Source organism: Macaca mulatta, chromosome 15 (assembly GCF_049350105.2).
Source record: "Macaca mulatta isolate MMU2019108-1 chromosome 15, T2T-MMU8v2.0, whole genome shotgun sequence".
Lineage (NCBI taxonomy): Eukaryota > Metazoa > Chordata > Mammalia > Primates > Cercopithecidae > Macaca > Macaca mulatta.
The window spans coordinates 58,175,417-58,192,738 of record NC_133420.1 but is presented as its reverse complement, the minus strand read 5'-3'; the positions used below and the strand labels follow the sequence as shown (position 1 = coordinate 58,192,738).

Sequence of the window (17,322 nt, the reverse complement as noted above, 5' to 3'; positions counted from 1 at the left end):
CCCCCTTTTGGCTGGCTGCCACCCAAGGGATATATGAAACAAACCAGCCTAAGATTGCTTTTGGGAAAATGAAAGAAGCATGATAACCAGGGTTGGGCCAGGTAGAATCCCAGATTTTCAAAATAGATGTATATAATCCCCCACTCCTTTTGTCCTGATTATTTCCCAGGAGGCTACAAGGATGAAATGAACCCTTTCTGAAGGTGGCCACAGTTAGTAAGCAAACTGCTTCATACAAGAGTGTTGGACCAGGAGGAGGTAAGAGAGGTGGAACCAGAAATCTTTTTGAGTTGATTTTCAAGAAGACCATTCCAAGCGCTCAACAATTCCAAATACCTGAGGATAGTAGGGAGCATGGAATGTCCGTTAAATACGTAACTATTGGCTCATTGTTAGGCATATCATGGTCAGACTATAGAAGATCTAGGAACCCCGAAACATGGTCCTCAGTGCTATGGCTTGAATAGGCTAATCAGACTGGAGCAGTGACTCCATGTGGTGCAGCAGCAACACCATAACCTGAAAAATGTCTATGGTGGAAAGGCACGAGGTGAGCCCAAGAGGAGGTGACAGAGGTCCCTGCTGGGAAGGGGCAAGGGCAATCCTCCATGTAATGTGGACTCCTTCACCACAAGAAAACTAGGCCAGCTTAGCAAGATACATAAGTCTGGTATGCAGTGGTATCTTCTGCATGAAAAACATACCTTTTACTTGTATCCAGTATATTGTGGTGGATTCATTGCCTTTTCTAGTGCGATGATGGATCCTAGTGGCAAATTCCAGTGACCAGGCAATGCAGACTTGTTCAGCGACTTGATTCCAGTTGGTCTTATCAGAAAGCAGGCCCTTACTGTTACTGTGGGTATCTACGTGAGTGACCTAAAGTATCTGATTGGCCACAATTTGTTTCTAGTTTGTGGCCCCAAACAGGAATATCTTTAATTTACCAACTGTAGTCTTCCAAGTGGCAGACTAGGTGACTACAGTACTGTTAGCAGACCAAGAATCAGTAAAAATATGGCTAGTCTTTGGGAGTATTGCCTAAGGTAAGGGTGATGGCTTTTCATTTCAGCCCACTGGGCTAACTGGTCATTACCACTCGGTCTCCTGGAGCTGTCATTGAGGTTGGACAGCTACTGCCCCCTACTGGACACCGTCAGGTTTTAACTTAGCCAAAGCATCGTAAACCAGGCCGAGGCATTTAAGGGACCATTAAGCAGCCAGCAGCTTTGCTTCAGACAGTGGCCACCTCTATACCCAGTGCTTTGTCCTCACTGCCAAATAAGTCAGGCTGCAGCGGGAATCAGATACATAGGACAGTTGACTCTGTCCTATTAGGCAAGGTTTTGCATTCACATTCACTTTTGAGCAGCTGCTCACTCATGTCTCAACCAAATGAACTTCTAATATTTTCAGCCCACCTAAAGTTCCATGTCAAATAGCAAGATCTTCATTGTTCTCTCCATTTGTTTCTGTTTTGGAGATTTCTTGACCCAGCAGCCACAACCACATGGTCTTTCAGCTTGCTGCCCCCATGGTCATGTACTATTCCTTCTTTTGCCTGCCCAGAGGAAGGTGAGCAAAGACAAAGGCAGTATTTGGGTGGCTTGCTTTAATCCCACCTCTCACCATTCAGACTCATTAACAGAGAGAATATTGGGGTCACTTGCCCCTTAACCTTGCCCACCACCTGGGCATGGTCTCAGGGGGTCTTCTCATCATTGAACCTGAGTATACCTGAGAATGGGCCTCTAGGGTTCTTGTCCTTACTCCTCAAGAAAACTGTGTCTCTCCAGCCAGGCGCAGTGGCTCACGCCTGTAATCCCAGCACTTTGAGATGCCGAGGTGAGTAGATCACTTGAGGTCAGGAGTTCGTGACCAGCCTGGCCAACATGGTGAAACCCCATCTCTACTAAAAATACAAAAATTAGCCAGGCATGAGGGCACACACCTATAATCACAGCTACTTAGGAGGCTGAGGCACAAGAATTGCTTGAACCCGGGAGGCAGAGGTTGCAGTGAGCCGAGATCGTGCCACTGCATTCCAGCCTGGGCAACAGAATGAGACTCTGTCTCAAAAAAAAAAAAAAGAAAAAAAGAAAAAGAAAAAAGAAAAGAAAAAAGAAAGGAAAACTATGTCCCTGTCAGCATCCTATCATCTTTTACTGTCTTGTCAGTTCTGGCATTTAATTAACCCTATTTACAAGGTAATAAGTTAGCTGCAGATGCTGGCAGAAGACACAAGACTCCCATCAGAGACAAAAAGTATTATTACCAATGGCATAGCTAGGAGTACTTATCTGTTTGCATCAGTTTCCCTCCCCTCCAAGGATTATGGGGGCAATATAGAGGACTCGGATGGGCCCAGCACACAGTGGGTTTGCATGACATCTAAAGACTGCTAAATTTTGGCAATCTCCAGCTGTTAGTAAATAGAGTAGTAAGCAAGCCTGCTGCTTCTTTGCCCCAGTGGGTGACATTACCTCATCACTCAAGATTGCTCACTGCAAACCCCACTCTGAAAAATGGTCCCAGTAAAGAGGAGTCAAGCTTTTGCATTATTGGCATACCCAATTAGTACGTTCAGGGACACTCATGGCTCAGGGCAGATTGCCTCTCCCAGCACTATTGTGGTATTTCCAAAACTCATTTGTGTCTGCAACCACTACAGAAAAGTTTGATATAATGAAATTACTGATATTTGTGACCTATATATTTCCTAGGGATAGTAATTCTTTTTAAAAATTAATACAGTAAATGCCTTAAGAGTTCATAAATACATAATTATATAGCTATCATTAGAATTAATAACAAATCATGTTTCTATTTTTCCATTTTAATTTTAAGTAATGTATTTTGGGTATATAATATAGTTAGGATTTAAAATGAACTATGACAGAGTACCTACTTTAAATTTGTGTGTGCTATTATAAATATAGTTATTTTTCTAGGCCAAAATTATATACCAATTTGTAAATGAACAAAAAAATATGGTGAACATTTGTATACATAGTGAGCATTTGTTTTTCTCTCCAAGTACAGTGCCAGAAAATATAAGCACTGGGGACACAGAGAGAACAAGAATGCAAAGAAATTAATTGGAAAACATGTAGGTCTCAAAGTATTGGTTTTTGGAAAACATCTGGCCTCTTCAGTACTCCAGTGGGGAGAGAGGTCACTGTAGACAGTTTTAGTCAAGTCTTGGGCATTGAAATCTGCTAAAGTAATTATCTCAGCTGAAGAGGAAGCAAATAGCAAAGGCCCTAGGGAGATAGATATAGAAAATATGGTAGCCATTTTGGGAAAAAATGTAGAGGTGGGATCCAGAATATTTTGAGGATCAGCTGCCAATTGTCTAGAAGTTAATAATAAAAGCACTTACTGGGAATAAACAGCAGTCCTGTAGAATATGATTTCAGAATAGGGTTCAGGAAGATGCCTCCTTCCTTTTCACTGATTAAAAGGTGGTGATTTTTGTGCAAAGGGCAAGAAAATTCTTAGAATTTTGGAATATTCTTTGCCTCACTATGAGGCTACAACCTTAGAGGAGGCTGTTTGTCTAGAGAAATGGCAGAAACAAGACACCATCCAAGCCTCAGGTCAGGAAGCTACTCACTAGCTCACTGATAGTAATTGTGACATCCCTAATATCACTGGAGATAGGGCTCCAGGAGATCTGTGTAAGACCAGATTGTTATAATGGACTAGGAGCTGGGTGGAAGATGCTGTATGTGTCAACAAGGAGAAAAAAGGAAAACAAAGCAAACAAATGAAAAGCAAAAATGAACCTGCAGACAAAATTTCAAAATATTTGAAGAAATCTAATGCTCACAAAGCAAACAATATTATTCAGATTATGAATTCATTGCTAGTAGGAGAGCATAAAGAAAGCAAAAAGATAAGCCACACAGAGAAAATATTTGCAAAACCAACCAAGAATTAGTATCCAGAATACATAAAGAACTCCTGTAGATCAGTAAGAAAAAAACAAATAGCCAGCTGGGCGCGGTGGCTCAAGCCTGTAATCCCAGCACTTTGGGAGGCCGAGACGGGCAGATCACAAGGTCAGGAGATCGAGACCGTCCTGGCTAACACGGTGAAACCCCGTCTCTACTAAAAAAATACAAAAAACTAGGCGGGCAAGGTGGCAGGTGCCTGTAGTCCCAGCTACTCGGGAGGCTGAGGCAGGAGAATGGTGTAAACCCGGGAGGCGGAGCTTGCAGTGAGCTGAGATCCGGCCACCGCACTCCAGTCCGGGCGACAGAGCGAGACTCCGTCTCAAAAAAAACCAAAACAAAAACAAACAAACAAACAAAAAAACAAATAGCCAAGTTCAGAAATGAGTTACAACACAAGAAGGCTATTTACAAAAGAAGCAAATATCCAACAAACATGTAAAAACGTTCCACCTCAATTCGGGAAATGCACATCAAAACCCAACTGTAAGCCAGGCACAGAGTGGTGCACACCTGTAGCCCCAGCTACTTGAGAGGCTGAGGTGGTAGGATCGCTTGAGCCCAAGAGTTGAGTCCAGCCTGGGCAAGCTATAGCAAGACCCCTTCTATTAAAAAACAAAACAAAAAACTATAACCATCAGATTGGCAAAAATTTGCAAGTTTGACAAAACAAAGTATGCTAAGGATGTGGAGAAACAGGAACTCATACATTATTGTTACAAATGTTAACTTGGAGTAGCTATTTTAGAGAGCAATCTCAACCCAGAAGTTTCAGAAATTCTTATGTACTTACCAGGAGATATGTATGAAGGTATTCATTACAATATTGTTTATAATTGTGAAAAATGAGAAACATGCTAAATATTCCTCTATAAAAGAATAAATATATTATTTTCATATGATAACATACTTATTCCAGTGAAAATGTATGAACCCAGGCAACATGAATAAATCTGAAAAATACTGCCTTGAGTAAAAAATGACACAATTCTTGCAATACCATTTATACAAAGATTGAAAATATGTAAAACAATACTATGTCATTTATGGATATATATATGTTTGTATTAAATAGAAGTGGAAAAATATTCATTGGAATGATAAACACCCAATTCAGGATAGTAGTCTCCAAAGAGGGAGAGAAGATAATGGAATTGGGGACACAAAAGAAGTATTAACTTTATCTGTTAGGTTTTATTACATAAAAATGAAAAATCTAAAGCAAAATACCAAAATATTTTGCTCAAAATCTCCATATCGTTGTTATTACCATTAAATAACTTTATGCTTTTTTTTTAAAAAAAAAAAAAAAAAAAAAAGGAGTTCATCTTAAGAGAACTGGACAGACACAAATATAAAGTTAAAATTCACATTTTGGGCTAATTTGTTTCCCAGATTCATTTCAAGTGCTATTCTCTGGGTCAGAGAACTTTTCATTCTCTTTCACCCTTTTCATACATTTGGAGAATGTCATTTGGAAAGTGTCATAATCTTTATGTGACCGACAAAAGAAGCTCTTGGTGTTAATTACAGGAAGATTTAGATGAAAATTATGACCACCTAATGAAAAAAAAAATTATTCACTGTTTCAGAGATATTAGGAAATGTTTTCACATTTCAGAAGCATGATGGACCTGATCATAGCAGCGTAACATCCTTTTAAATGACTAAATCAAGACCGTCCTGTAACTTCAGCTCCCTTACTTCTGCTTACCTACCATCAGAATTTTCTTATGCATATGTACTCTTTTGATCTATGATCTCCTTCACCCTATACTATTTCCACTCCAAAATTATAAAAGCAGACCCTAAAGCAAACAGTCCTCCCAACAGGATCAGTTTCTGTATAGCTCTAACAGGTTATATTAAATGATTAACTTCCAGGCCAGGCTCAGTGGCTCACACCTGTAATCCCAGCACTTTGGGAGGCCAAGGCAGGCAGATCACCTGAGGTCAGGAGTTTGAGACCAGCCTGGCCAACATGACGAAACCCTGATTTACCAGGCATGGTGGCAGGCACCTATAATCTCAGCTATTCAGGAAGCTGAGGCAGGAGAATTGCTTCAACCCTGGAGGCATAGGTTGCAGTGAGCTGAGATTGTGCTACTGCACTCCAGCTAGGCGACAGAGCGAGACTCTGTCCCCTCCACCCAAAAAAATAGATTAACTTCCAAATCCTCCAGAGAGTATTCGCATTATAAGAATATTCTCAAAAACATGAGAACTCCTCAGTTCAAGAAATATTGAGGAAGTATTTAGACTTTCTATAATGAGAAGGTTTTACAGGAAGCAATGTAGCCTATAACATGGGTCTGAAGGGTCACACAACCTTCAGAGGGTTGTCAAATTAGCGTGCTGCCTTAAACTAGTATCTTCCTCTGTTCCATTGATACTAGAAATATTCTCCTGATTTTAGCACTTAAAGTTCTCTGTCCCTTCTGCTCATTCCCAAAGACTGAATTTGCATACAATTGGCTTTTTTTTTTTTTTTCTTTTTTTGAGACAAGGTCTTCTCTGATACCCAGGCCGGGGCGCAGTGGCATAATTATGGCTCACTGCAGCTTTGACCTCCTGGGCAGAAGTGATCTTCCCACCCCGGCCTCCCAAAGTGCTAGGATTACAGGTGTGAGCCACTGTGTCCAACCAGTTGCTTGTTTAGGAGAACAAACAGGTTGGCCTTGGTCCAGGTAAATTATATTGTTTCTAGTCCAGTCTTCATAGATAATATCTGATGGGTCTCTGTCATTTGAAATAGGAGATGCTGGCCTTATCATATAGCTGACTCCTCCCCAGGGTACCTGCTAAATTCCTATTGGCTATGCCTTTGTTGGTCCTGTATCATCATTATCTGTAAGCGGAATATAGACATCTTTCTCAGTGTAAAAAAAATCAGAAAAACCACTACTGTGATTCCCCATTATCCATGGTTTTGCTTTCTGTGATTTCATTTACTGTGGTCAACCATGGTCTAAAAATACTACGGTATTTTGAGAAAAAGAGACCACATTCACATAACTTTTCTTACAGTATATTATTATAATTGTTCTATTTTATTATTAGTTATTGTTAATCTTTTACTGTGCCTAATTTATAAATTAAACTTTACCATAGATATGTGTGTATAGGAAAAAAATAGTGTATATAGAGGGTTTGGTGCTATCTGCAGTTTCATATATTCACTGGGGATCTTGGAATGTATCCCCAGCAGATAAAGGGGAACTACTCTATTTATAACCTTCTAACTATTTTTACTTTTACCTTTTCATAATCTTGGTTCTTAATCACCAGCTGAACTGTGTATATTACAATCAGATCTTTCTATCTGCATGCCCTTTATCATGGGCCATTCTTGGTTCTATCTGACCATCTATGTTTTGTTGAATACTCCACACTGGAAAACTATTTATAATAATAGCAAACATCTGAGCATTTGCTTTGTGCACTGTTCTAAGAACTTTTACAAATATCATTTATCTCATTTCATATGCATAATAATTTCAGGTACCATTATTGCCCCTGTTTTATATATAAGAAAATAGAGGCATAGGAGGATAGTTTATTTAATCTGTGAAAATTTTCGATGATACTTCTGTGAGAAACAAAGATGAAATTATGTTAAAGAGCTTTGTAGTAAGTAAAATGAAGTACAAACATTGTACTGTTATCTGCTTCATAACAAGGCTCAATGAATGTTTGTTGAATGAATGAATGAATGAATGAGTAAATATCATTACTGGGTTGCACTGTGTCTTGTGAGGGTAGAGTCCTCAGAATAATGTAAAGTGTAAATACGCCAAGTACTGTGTCTGTAACTCAGTCGTTACCCCCACCAACATATACTAGTTTCCTTCTTCTCCTTCCCTTTTCCTGTAATTTCACAATCAAAATGACTGTCTGATTGAGTATCTTTAAAAGGTCGTGATGAATTATTCTGTAATATTTGAAATGTTATGTTCAGAAAGGTCAAACTTTATTTTTCGGTATGAAGTGTCACACGGATTTGTTTTTCCTGGACACTTTTTTTTCAAAGAAAAGATGGCAAGAAATTTAGAGCAGGGTGCCCTCTTGAGGAAATTTTAGCGTCTTCCTTCTCAAGAACTGACATCAAATCAAATGAGAAGTCCAGATAAATGATGTACACTATTAATGAAGCTCAGAAAAATGAAACATTAAAAAGTAAGAATAACCAAATACCAGGTATTTGAGAATTAAGATTCTTAACTGTTATGATCTAATATAGCAACTGTAAATAAGAATTTTTATTATTATTTATTTATTTTTAATTCTTTTTTTGAGACAGAGTGTCACTCTGTCACCCAGGCTGGAGTGCAGTGGTGCAATCTCAGCTCACTGGAACCTCCATTTCCTGGGTTCAAGATTCTCATGCCTCACCCTCTCGAGTAGCTGGGACCACAGGCTTGCACCACCACACACAGCTAATTTTTTTTGTATTTTTAGTAGAGACAGGATTTCACCATATTGGCCAGGCTGGTCTGAAACTCCCGTGATCTGCTCATCTCGGCCACCCAAAGTGCTGGAATTACAGGCATGAGCCACCATGACCAGGCTTGTAAATAAGAATTTTTAAATGAAAACAAAAACCTCTAGAGGATATTTCATTTCTTCTTATTTACTCATTTCTTCAAGTAATATTTATTAGGGACCTATTCTGTGCCAGGAACTATGCTGGGCACAGGGATCGATAAAACATGGTCTCTGCCTTCATGGAGCTTACAGTTTGTGAGGGAGCTCACACAGAAGAGAAACAAACAAATATATATGTAGTTACAAACTGAGAAAAGTACTGTGAAGGAAATGAATAGGTACTAGAATAAAGAATAACAAAGTAAGTTCTATTTAGGGTCGTCAAGGGAAGCCTCTCTGAGAGGAAATATCCATTAGAGTCCGTTGGCTTTTCCACCTATTCTAAGTCTTCCCATCTAATATAGACAGTCTACAGATCCTCTTTCCTAGCCATAGTCTTTCTTATCTTCTCTTATCTCTGCCCCTGTGGTGGACTGAGTCAGTCCCATCTCTGCCCCTGTGGGCAAGCAGTTAGTTCTCAGTAGTCCTTGTGCACCTCACTGTCACTCTAGTAATCTTGCCTTACGGCAGGGATGTCCAATCTTTTGGCTTCCCTGGGCCACATTGGAAGAAGAATTGTCTTTGACTACACATAAAATACACTAGCACTAACAATAACTGATGAGAAAAAAAAAAAAAAAAACTCAAAAAATCTCATAATGTTTTAAGAAACTTTACGAATTTTTTTGGGCCACATTCAAAGCCATTCTGGGCCGCATGCAACGCGGGTGCCACGGTTTGGACAAGCTTGCTGTAGAGCTGCACATTCTTCACAGTGGGTGGTCTGCTTGATTAAAAAATATCTTCCAGGCCGGGCGCGGTGGCTCACGCCTGTAATCCCAGCACTTTGGGAGGCTGAGGCGGGCGGATCATGAGGTCAGGAGATCGAGACCATCCTGGCTAACACAGTGAAACCCCGCCTCTACTAAAAAATACAAAAAATTAGCCGGGCATGGTAGCGGGCACCTGTAGTCCCAGCTACTCGGGAGGCTGAGGCAGGAGAATGGCGTGAACCTGGGAGGCGGAGCTTGCAGTGAACAGAGATCACGCCCCTGCATTCCAGCCTGGGCGAAAGAGCGAGACTCCGTCTCAAAAAAAAAAAAAAAAAAAAAAAGTCTTCCTTACTGATATTGATAGTCCCTCATAGGAGAACATCAATGCATTATCATGCTAAAAGGGCCCACTTCTAACAAGGTTAAGGATGACAAATGGACAAATAATCCTGCCTGCCATTATCCTCTGAATAGGGAGAGATAAATAGGCACGAAGTAGGCCGAGAACTTGATCAAGCAATACTATTTGGTCCCACTGCCCTTGAAATATCTGAGGTACCAAGCACATAGAAACCTCCAACTGGAAGTAAAAATGAGGAACTAGACCTGAGAAAAGAGCCCAGAAGAACAATTTTTAGATATCCCGGCCCGCGGGATAGTCGAAGCAGGCCCTGGAGGAGGGGGTGGGAATTTGGGGAACAAGAGATAGGAGAAATGGAGACAAGACAGTGCTCCGATCAAGTCTCGTTTAATGGCGGTAATGCAGTGCCTTATATACACTTGGAGGGGAAGGGGTTGGGCCAAGGCGAAAATGATCTCATAGTGGAGGCGTGGCCAGATAGGTATTGGTTTCTCTGGTCGAAGGTCATGTTGCACCTGCGCTGTCAGGTAGTAATTTTCGCGGGCGCGGGAAAAATGGGTGAAGAAGAAGCAGGAAGAGCGCCATCTTTTATGAGGTATTAATATAGGGAAAAAGGTAAATCTAGGGAGGAGGTAGAAGGTGGAAATGAATAGAGCTCAGGCGTTTTTAATCGTCAGTTATTATTCGCTATGGCCGGGGCGTGCAGCTCCGGACATTTAGAGTCTTATTTTGTTCAAAGTTCCCATGTTACACAAACTTACTATGTAATGGTTGGCCTGGCTCATTAACACTCTTGCTGTGGCCCTTGTAACTAAGCTTCTTTCTTTCTTTCTTTCTTTTTTTTTTTTGAGATGGAGTCCCGCTCTGTCACCCAGGCTGGAGTACAGTGGTGCGATCTCGGCTCACTGCAACCTCCGCCTCCTGGGTTCAAGCAATTCTCTGCCTCAGCCTCCCGAGTAGCTAGGATTACAGGGGCCTGCCACCACGCCTGGCTAATTTTTATATTTTTAGTAGAGACAGGGTTTCACCATGTTGGCCAGGCTAGTCTTGAACTCCTGACCTTGTGATCCACTCACCTTAGCCTCCCAAAGTGCTGGGATTACAGGCATGAGCCACCGCGCCTGGCCTGCTTCTTTCCTGAGGTGGGTTGATTCTACCAGATTGGAGGATTTAACTGACGTAGAGAGTACTGCCTGCAAGTGGATGGGCCTGCCATGACTTCTGAGTTGGCATTTAGGTGACCATATGAGTCTGGTATCCAAACTTTGAATAAGCTGCTTCTACCTTAGTTGTACCCATAAATAGCTCTCTTTAAGAAAACTAATCACCCTTCCTTTATTAACCAGAGGGCCCTGAACAAAACATTTAACTTCTTTGAATCTCAGTTTCCTCACCTGTAAATTAGGATTTAACATCTCTGCTTATTTCACATTATTATACTTTGAGTATAAATAATAGGTAGTATGTTGGTCAAAATGTGCTGAAACTAAGACACCTACACATTGCTGCTGTTAGATAGCAATTTGGAAAATACACCAAACACTGTAAAATGTGCAAATGTCTTTGACCCAACAATTTGGTTCCTGATAATTTATTCTTGTGAAAAAATTAAGAAAAAAAATATGAAAAAAGATGTACATTGAAGCATTTTCTACAAAATAAAATATTAAAATATTCTAGATGTTAACAATAATAGACTGGTTAAATAAAACATGTTGCTTTTATTTGCAATAAAATATTGACCAGCCACTATGTGAATTATATTCATGAAGAAAGTTCTTGGAAGGAAACATGAAAAAAATAAAACAATTGATATCTGAGTATAGTGGAATTACAAGCATTTTTCTTTATCAATTTCTCTGAATGTTATTACTCTAGGAGATTAATTAACATACTTAAAACATTTTAAAATCAAAAAAAAAAATTTGACCCCATAGTACATTTGTTTCTTATCATATCTTGTTTTTTATTTAGGGAAATTATCGTTTCGTGAAACTCTTACTTACACGCAGAGCAAACTGGATGCAAAAGGATCTGGAAGAGATGACTCCTTTGCACTTGACTACCCGGCACAGGAGCCCTAAGTGTTTGGCACTTCTGCTGAAGTTTATGGCACCAGGAGAAGTGGATACACAGGATAAAAACAAGGTAATGGATACTCAAAATCGAACACTAATAAGACCAGAAAGCAAATGCTTCCTTTTATGATGTGAAATTTCAAGGAAGAAGGCCTAAATTACCACATATATACATGGTAGAACAATTCCAAATCTCCATACATCTCAGGGAAGTGTTTCACTTCAATTCTGTTGTTTAATCCTCTCAGCAACCATGTATGTTAGGTAGTATCATCTCCTTTTTACAGATGGAAAAACTGAAGCTCAGGAAGATTAAAATTTTGCCCAAGATGCAAGTGGCAGAACTAGACTTCAGATCTAGTCCTGTCAGCTGAGCACATTGGCTCATGCCTGAAATCACAGCACTCTGGGAGGCCAAGGCAAGTGGATCACCTGAGGTCAGGAGTTCAAGACTGGCCTGGCCAACATAGTGAAACCTTGTCTCTACCAAAACTACAAAAATTAGCCGGGCATGGTGGTGTGCACTTGTAATCCCAGCTACTCAGGAAGCTGAGGAATGAGAATCACTTGAACCTGGGAGGCAGAGGTTGCAGTGAGCCCAGATAGTGCCACTGAATTCCAGCCTGGGTGACAGAGTGAGACTCTGTCTCAAAAAAAAAAAAAAGTCCAGTCCTGCCTTAACTCCAAAACCCAACATTTGACAGGGAGTCATAAGTTACTATAAGTGGTTAGACTCATGATGGCCAAATGCCCATGGCAATATCCTAAGTGCATAATGGTTTAGTGGCCTACACTTTGGTATCAAACTTCCTGGGTTTCAACCCAGAATCCACCACTTAACTTGTTCTGTATCCTTGGGCAAATTGCTTAACTCCTCTGTGCCCCAGTTTTTATATGTATGGAAAAAGGATAATAGGATTACTGTTAGGTTCAGCATAGTATTAAATTTCAGTAAATAGAATCAGAACAAGTATAACATAGGAAAAGAAAGGAATTACATGTTGTTTATTGAAGATGTGGTTATAGGCAGTTAGTAAATGTTATTATACTTGCGGCTTTTAAAAAATCTGCAGTTGTTAGTAAGCAAAAGTAATAGGTTAAATAGTGACTGTTCATATTAAATGCCTATAGGTACATCTTGAAGGAATACCAGGTATGTCAGTTTCTAAAGTTTTTAATGTGACAGGTGGGCTTGGTTCCTGCTCATTAAATTATCTAATTGTAGATTGGACTGCTGACAGTGCTACTCATGAGGGCTGATAAAAATTTAAACAGTTCTTACATTTTTTCTTAATAATTCTTCTAATAGGGAAGCCAGTCTTATAGAAGTATGTTGATGAGAACAGCAGAAGAGATTTTAAAGCAACTTCAACAAATTCAAGATGATCATTTTTAACTTTTATCTGAAATAAAGTGTGAACATTGTCAAAATCAAAATGGAGTTCTTTCTGTTTAAAACAACAACAACAAAACCTGACAGAGCCAGGGAAGGCCATAAAGAGAGGATTCTCGTGCTTGTAAGTCTGATTAAAAAAAAAAAAAAAAAAAATCACACACTGTGCAAAAACCACAGCCTTGCACAAAGGCCATCATAACCTTACACAAAAATTACTTCTTCAAAGACATTTGCCCAGCAACTGCCCTTCCAACCTTGCACTGGCATTATCTTTGTGATTGATCTTTGTAGCCAAGGATCATCATTTGAAAACAATTATGTAATCCTCCTTTTTCTTTTAAAAACTTTTGTCTTCCTTTACTTGAGTACACAGTTTAACAACGTCCTACTACCAGATACCAAATAAACGTGATTTTCTTTCTTTTTTTTCTTTTTCTATCGCCCAGGCTGGTATGTAGTGTTATGACCTCAGCTTACTGAAACCTCCACCTCCCGGGTTCAAGCGATTCTCATGCTTCAGCCTCCTGAGTAGCTGGGATTACAGGCATGCACCACCACACCCGACTGATTTTTGTATTTTTAGTAGAGAAGGGGTTTCACCATGTTGACCCGGCTGCTCTCGAACTCCTGACCTCAAGTGATCCACCCGCCTCGATCTCCCAAAGTGCTGAGATTACAGGCATGAGCCACTGCACCTGGCCAAACATTATTTTCTTTTAGAGAGACGTTGTTATTTAGGTTGACAAAAGCAAGTACTGCTGTATTTTCAAAATGTATCTTTTCAGCAATAACTGGGTCTAATAATTTATCCTCTAAAATTGTAGTTAAATTAAAATGTATCTTCTGATATATGGAATGGGTTCCAGATGCATATGCATGGATTTTTTATAGATATTAAAATTCAAAACATCCTATCAAGTTCTTAAGGTCCTTGGTGATAACCAGATGTGCATTATCAAGATCATCACTTACTTTGTTGATGATTATTTCTAAATGACTGGGCCGCTTTCTCTTTCTCTGTGTTATCAGTACCAGCTGAACTAAATAACTGTCATGACTAAGAGGTCAGATTCTGGAGTCAGACTGCGAGGGTTAAAATCTCAGTTCAGCCACTTACTTCCTTTATGTCCCTGAGCAGATTACTTAGGTTCCATGTGCTGTTTCCTCATCAATCACATGCAAATTTAAAAACATACTTGTCTCCCAGGAATAGTAAGATGACTGCATGCAATTAAATAGACAATAGTCTCCCTTGTTCAAAGGAAATATATTCCAACACCCCCAATGGATACTTGAAACTGCAGATAGTGTCAAACCCAATTCCCGTCAATAGGAACACATTTCTGTTCATGTCTTCCACCCACAAATTTAGTACTTTTTCCATCTTAACTAAGCACTTATCAGGCACTATGGCCATAATTTTTGCAGTTTGGTATGCAACAGCAAAATCATGAATTTCTTCTTCCTTCTTTACAGTTTCACAGATAGATTTGTTCTTACCACAGAGCTTAGCAAACTCAACAAATTTTTCTTATTGAGAGCTTTAACCTTTTCACTTAAAGGAAACACTTTATAGCTGCTCTTTGGCATATCTGAATCACCAGTATCAATAATTGTGAGCTTTGGGACCGTTAAGTAAAAGAAGGATGACTTGAACACAAGCACTGTGAATCTAATATCGTGACAATGAATGGGATATCTGAGTTGGCTGCTAGGTGACTAACTGGCAGGGAATGTCTACAGTGGGGATGTGCTGAACAAGGAAAGATTTGTGTCCCAGGTAGGATGGGATGGGATGAAGCACTCTTTCATCATGTTATTTAGAATGGCACACAATTTAAAACTTATAAATTGTTTATTTCTGGAATGTTCTATTTAATATTTTTAGACTTTGGTTGAACACAGAGACCTGAAATCATGAAAAGTGAAACCAAAGATACAGGGGAACTACTGTATAAAACTCTTGTAACAGTGCCTGTCCCATAGTAAAAGCTTGGGGAAAGTTAGTTGTTGTTACTGTTGTTATTCTGAGAACCTCTCGATTTTGCAGCAAACAGCTCTGCATTGGAGTGCCTACTACAATAACCCTGAGCACGTGAAACTGCTCATCAAGCATGATTCTAACATTGGGATTCCTGATGTTGAAGGCAAGATCCCACTTCACTGGGCAGCCAACCATAAAGATCCAAGTGCTGTTCACACAGTGAGATGCATTCTGGTGAGTTGAATGGTACTGCTAGACCTGAATGGCCTTTTTAAGAAAAATTTTTATTATGAATTATTCAATATATACAAAAGCATGTATTTGACATACAAGTAAATTATTAAGCAAAAGAATATAACAGACATATGGACCCATCCCCCAAGAAGTAGAACATTTCAGTACCACTATTTAAGACCACATAGAGGTTTCCTATGTCCCAGTTTTTAAATGCATTCATTCCCCCTATGCCATGCTCATTCCTGTACCCCAGCAACTACTTCCCTGAATTTATAGTTATTTCCTTACTTTGTTTCATACTGTTTTTATTAAACGGTGAATAGACATAAGTATCAGCAAAATACATGTAAAATATAAATAATAATGAAACAACAAATACTTATGTACTCACTATCAAGTTTAAGAAAAAGTATATTACCAGGCTGGGCGTGGTGGCTCACGCCTGTAATCCCAGCACTTTGGGAGGCCGAGGCGGGTGGATCACAAGGTCAGGAGGTCGAGACCATCCTGTCTAACACGGTGAAACTCCGTCTCTACTAAAAATACAAAAAATTAGCCGGGCGTGGTGGCGGGCGCCTATAGTCCCAGCTACTCGGGAGGCTGAGGCAGGAGAATGGCGTGAACCCAGGAGGTGGAGCTTGCAGTGAGCTGAGATCGTACCACTGCACTCCAGCCTGGGCGACAGAGCAAGACTCCGTCTCAAAAAAAAAAAAAAAAGAAAAGAAAAAGTATATTACCATTACCTTTTAGGTCCTCTGAGTGGAGTACCTCTCAGTCTCATTCTACTCTCTCCTTTCACAGAGGCAACAACTGTCTTCAGTCTTGTGTTTATCATTCCCCTGATTTCCATTACCACATTTATTTGTATCCTTAAACAATATATTGCTCAGTTTTTAACGTTTTTGATTTGATATACAAGGAATTATATTGCATGTTTTTGTTTTTGTTTTGTTTTGTTTTTTGCAATACCCTTTTCTCGCTCAACCTTATGCTGGTGAATTTTTTTTTTTTTTTTTGAGACGGAGTCTTGCTCTGTCACCCAGGCTGGAGTGCAGTGGCATGATCTTGGCTCACTGCAGCCTCCGTCTCCCAGGTTTAAGCAATTCTCCTGCCTCAACATCCTAGGTAGCTGGGACTGCAGGCGTGTGCCACCATGCCTGGCTCATTTCTGTATTTTTAGTAGAGATGGGGTTTCACCATGTTGGCAAGGATGGTCTCGACCTCCTGACCTCGTGATCCACCTGCCTCGGCCTCCCAAAGTGTTGAGATTACAGGCGTGAGCCACCGTGCCTGACCACTGATGATTTTATCTATGTTGCTGCATGTAAAAGTGATATTTTAATTTTTACTGCTATATAGGATTCCATCTTATGAATAAGCCACACAATATTCATTCTGTTATTGACAGATACTTTGTTTCCAGTTTTTTGTTATTTACAAACAGTGCTGCATTGACATTTTTGAACATATCTAGGATATATATTTAACTGGTTGTTATAGGTGTATAGGAATGCAGTTGATATTTTTGATCATTGATTATGTATCTAACTAATTCGCTAAACTCCTTATTTATTTTGAATATTTATCAGTTGATTCTTTGAGATTTTCTACTCCCTCTGTCTCAGCTTCTAAGTTACATGTTTTTGTAGTCCAATAGTTAGTCATATTTGTTTTTAACACACAAACTATACTTTAAAGTATTTTTTAATCGTTTTTTACAACCTCTGATGCTAAAAGTATTATTATTTTGTATATGCAATGCTTAGCTCTGCATTTTTTTGTATCTGAAATTTTCCTTCTAAAGCTATTATTTTACATCCTGAAATATAGTTCTTAGATTCTTTTTTAAAATTATTCTATAAGTTCTGGGATACAGGTACAAAACGTTCAGGTTGGTTACATAGGTATACATATACCATGGTGGTTCGCTGCACCCATCAACCTGTCATCTAC

General features: G+C 39.5%; 1 protein-coding gene across 15 annotated transcripts in view; it reads left to right on the top strand.

The window, feature by feature from the left end:
• Positions 1–17,322, top strand: part of INVS (inversin) — a 236,930-nt gene that overhangs the window by 110,705 nt on the left and 108,903 nt on the right. For 12 of the 15 annotated variants that reach the window (XR_013404658.1, XM_077965649.1, XM_077965642.1 and 9 more), the window contains 2 exons: positions 11,649–11,822; positions 15,199–15,366. Coding sequence is in view for 14 of the 15 variants with exons in the window: in XM_077965649.1 (XP_077821775.1) it covers positions 11,649–11,822; positions 15,199–15,366 (342 nt within the window). In the remaining variant the exon portion in view is untranslated. Of the gene's footprint in view, positions 1–169; positions 259–11,648; positions 11,823–13,086; positions 13,270–15,198; positions 15,367–17,322 lie in introns of those variants that run through there. The other 3 variants (XM_077965646.1, XM_077965644.1, XM_015117209.3) reach the window with 3 other exon arrangements.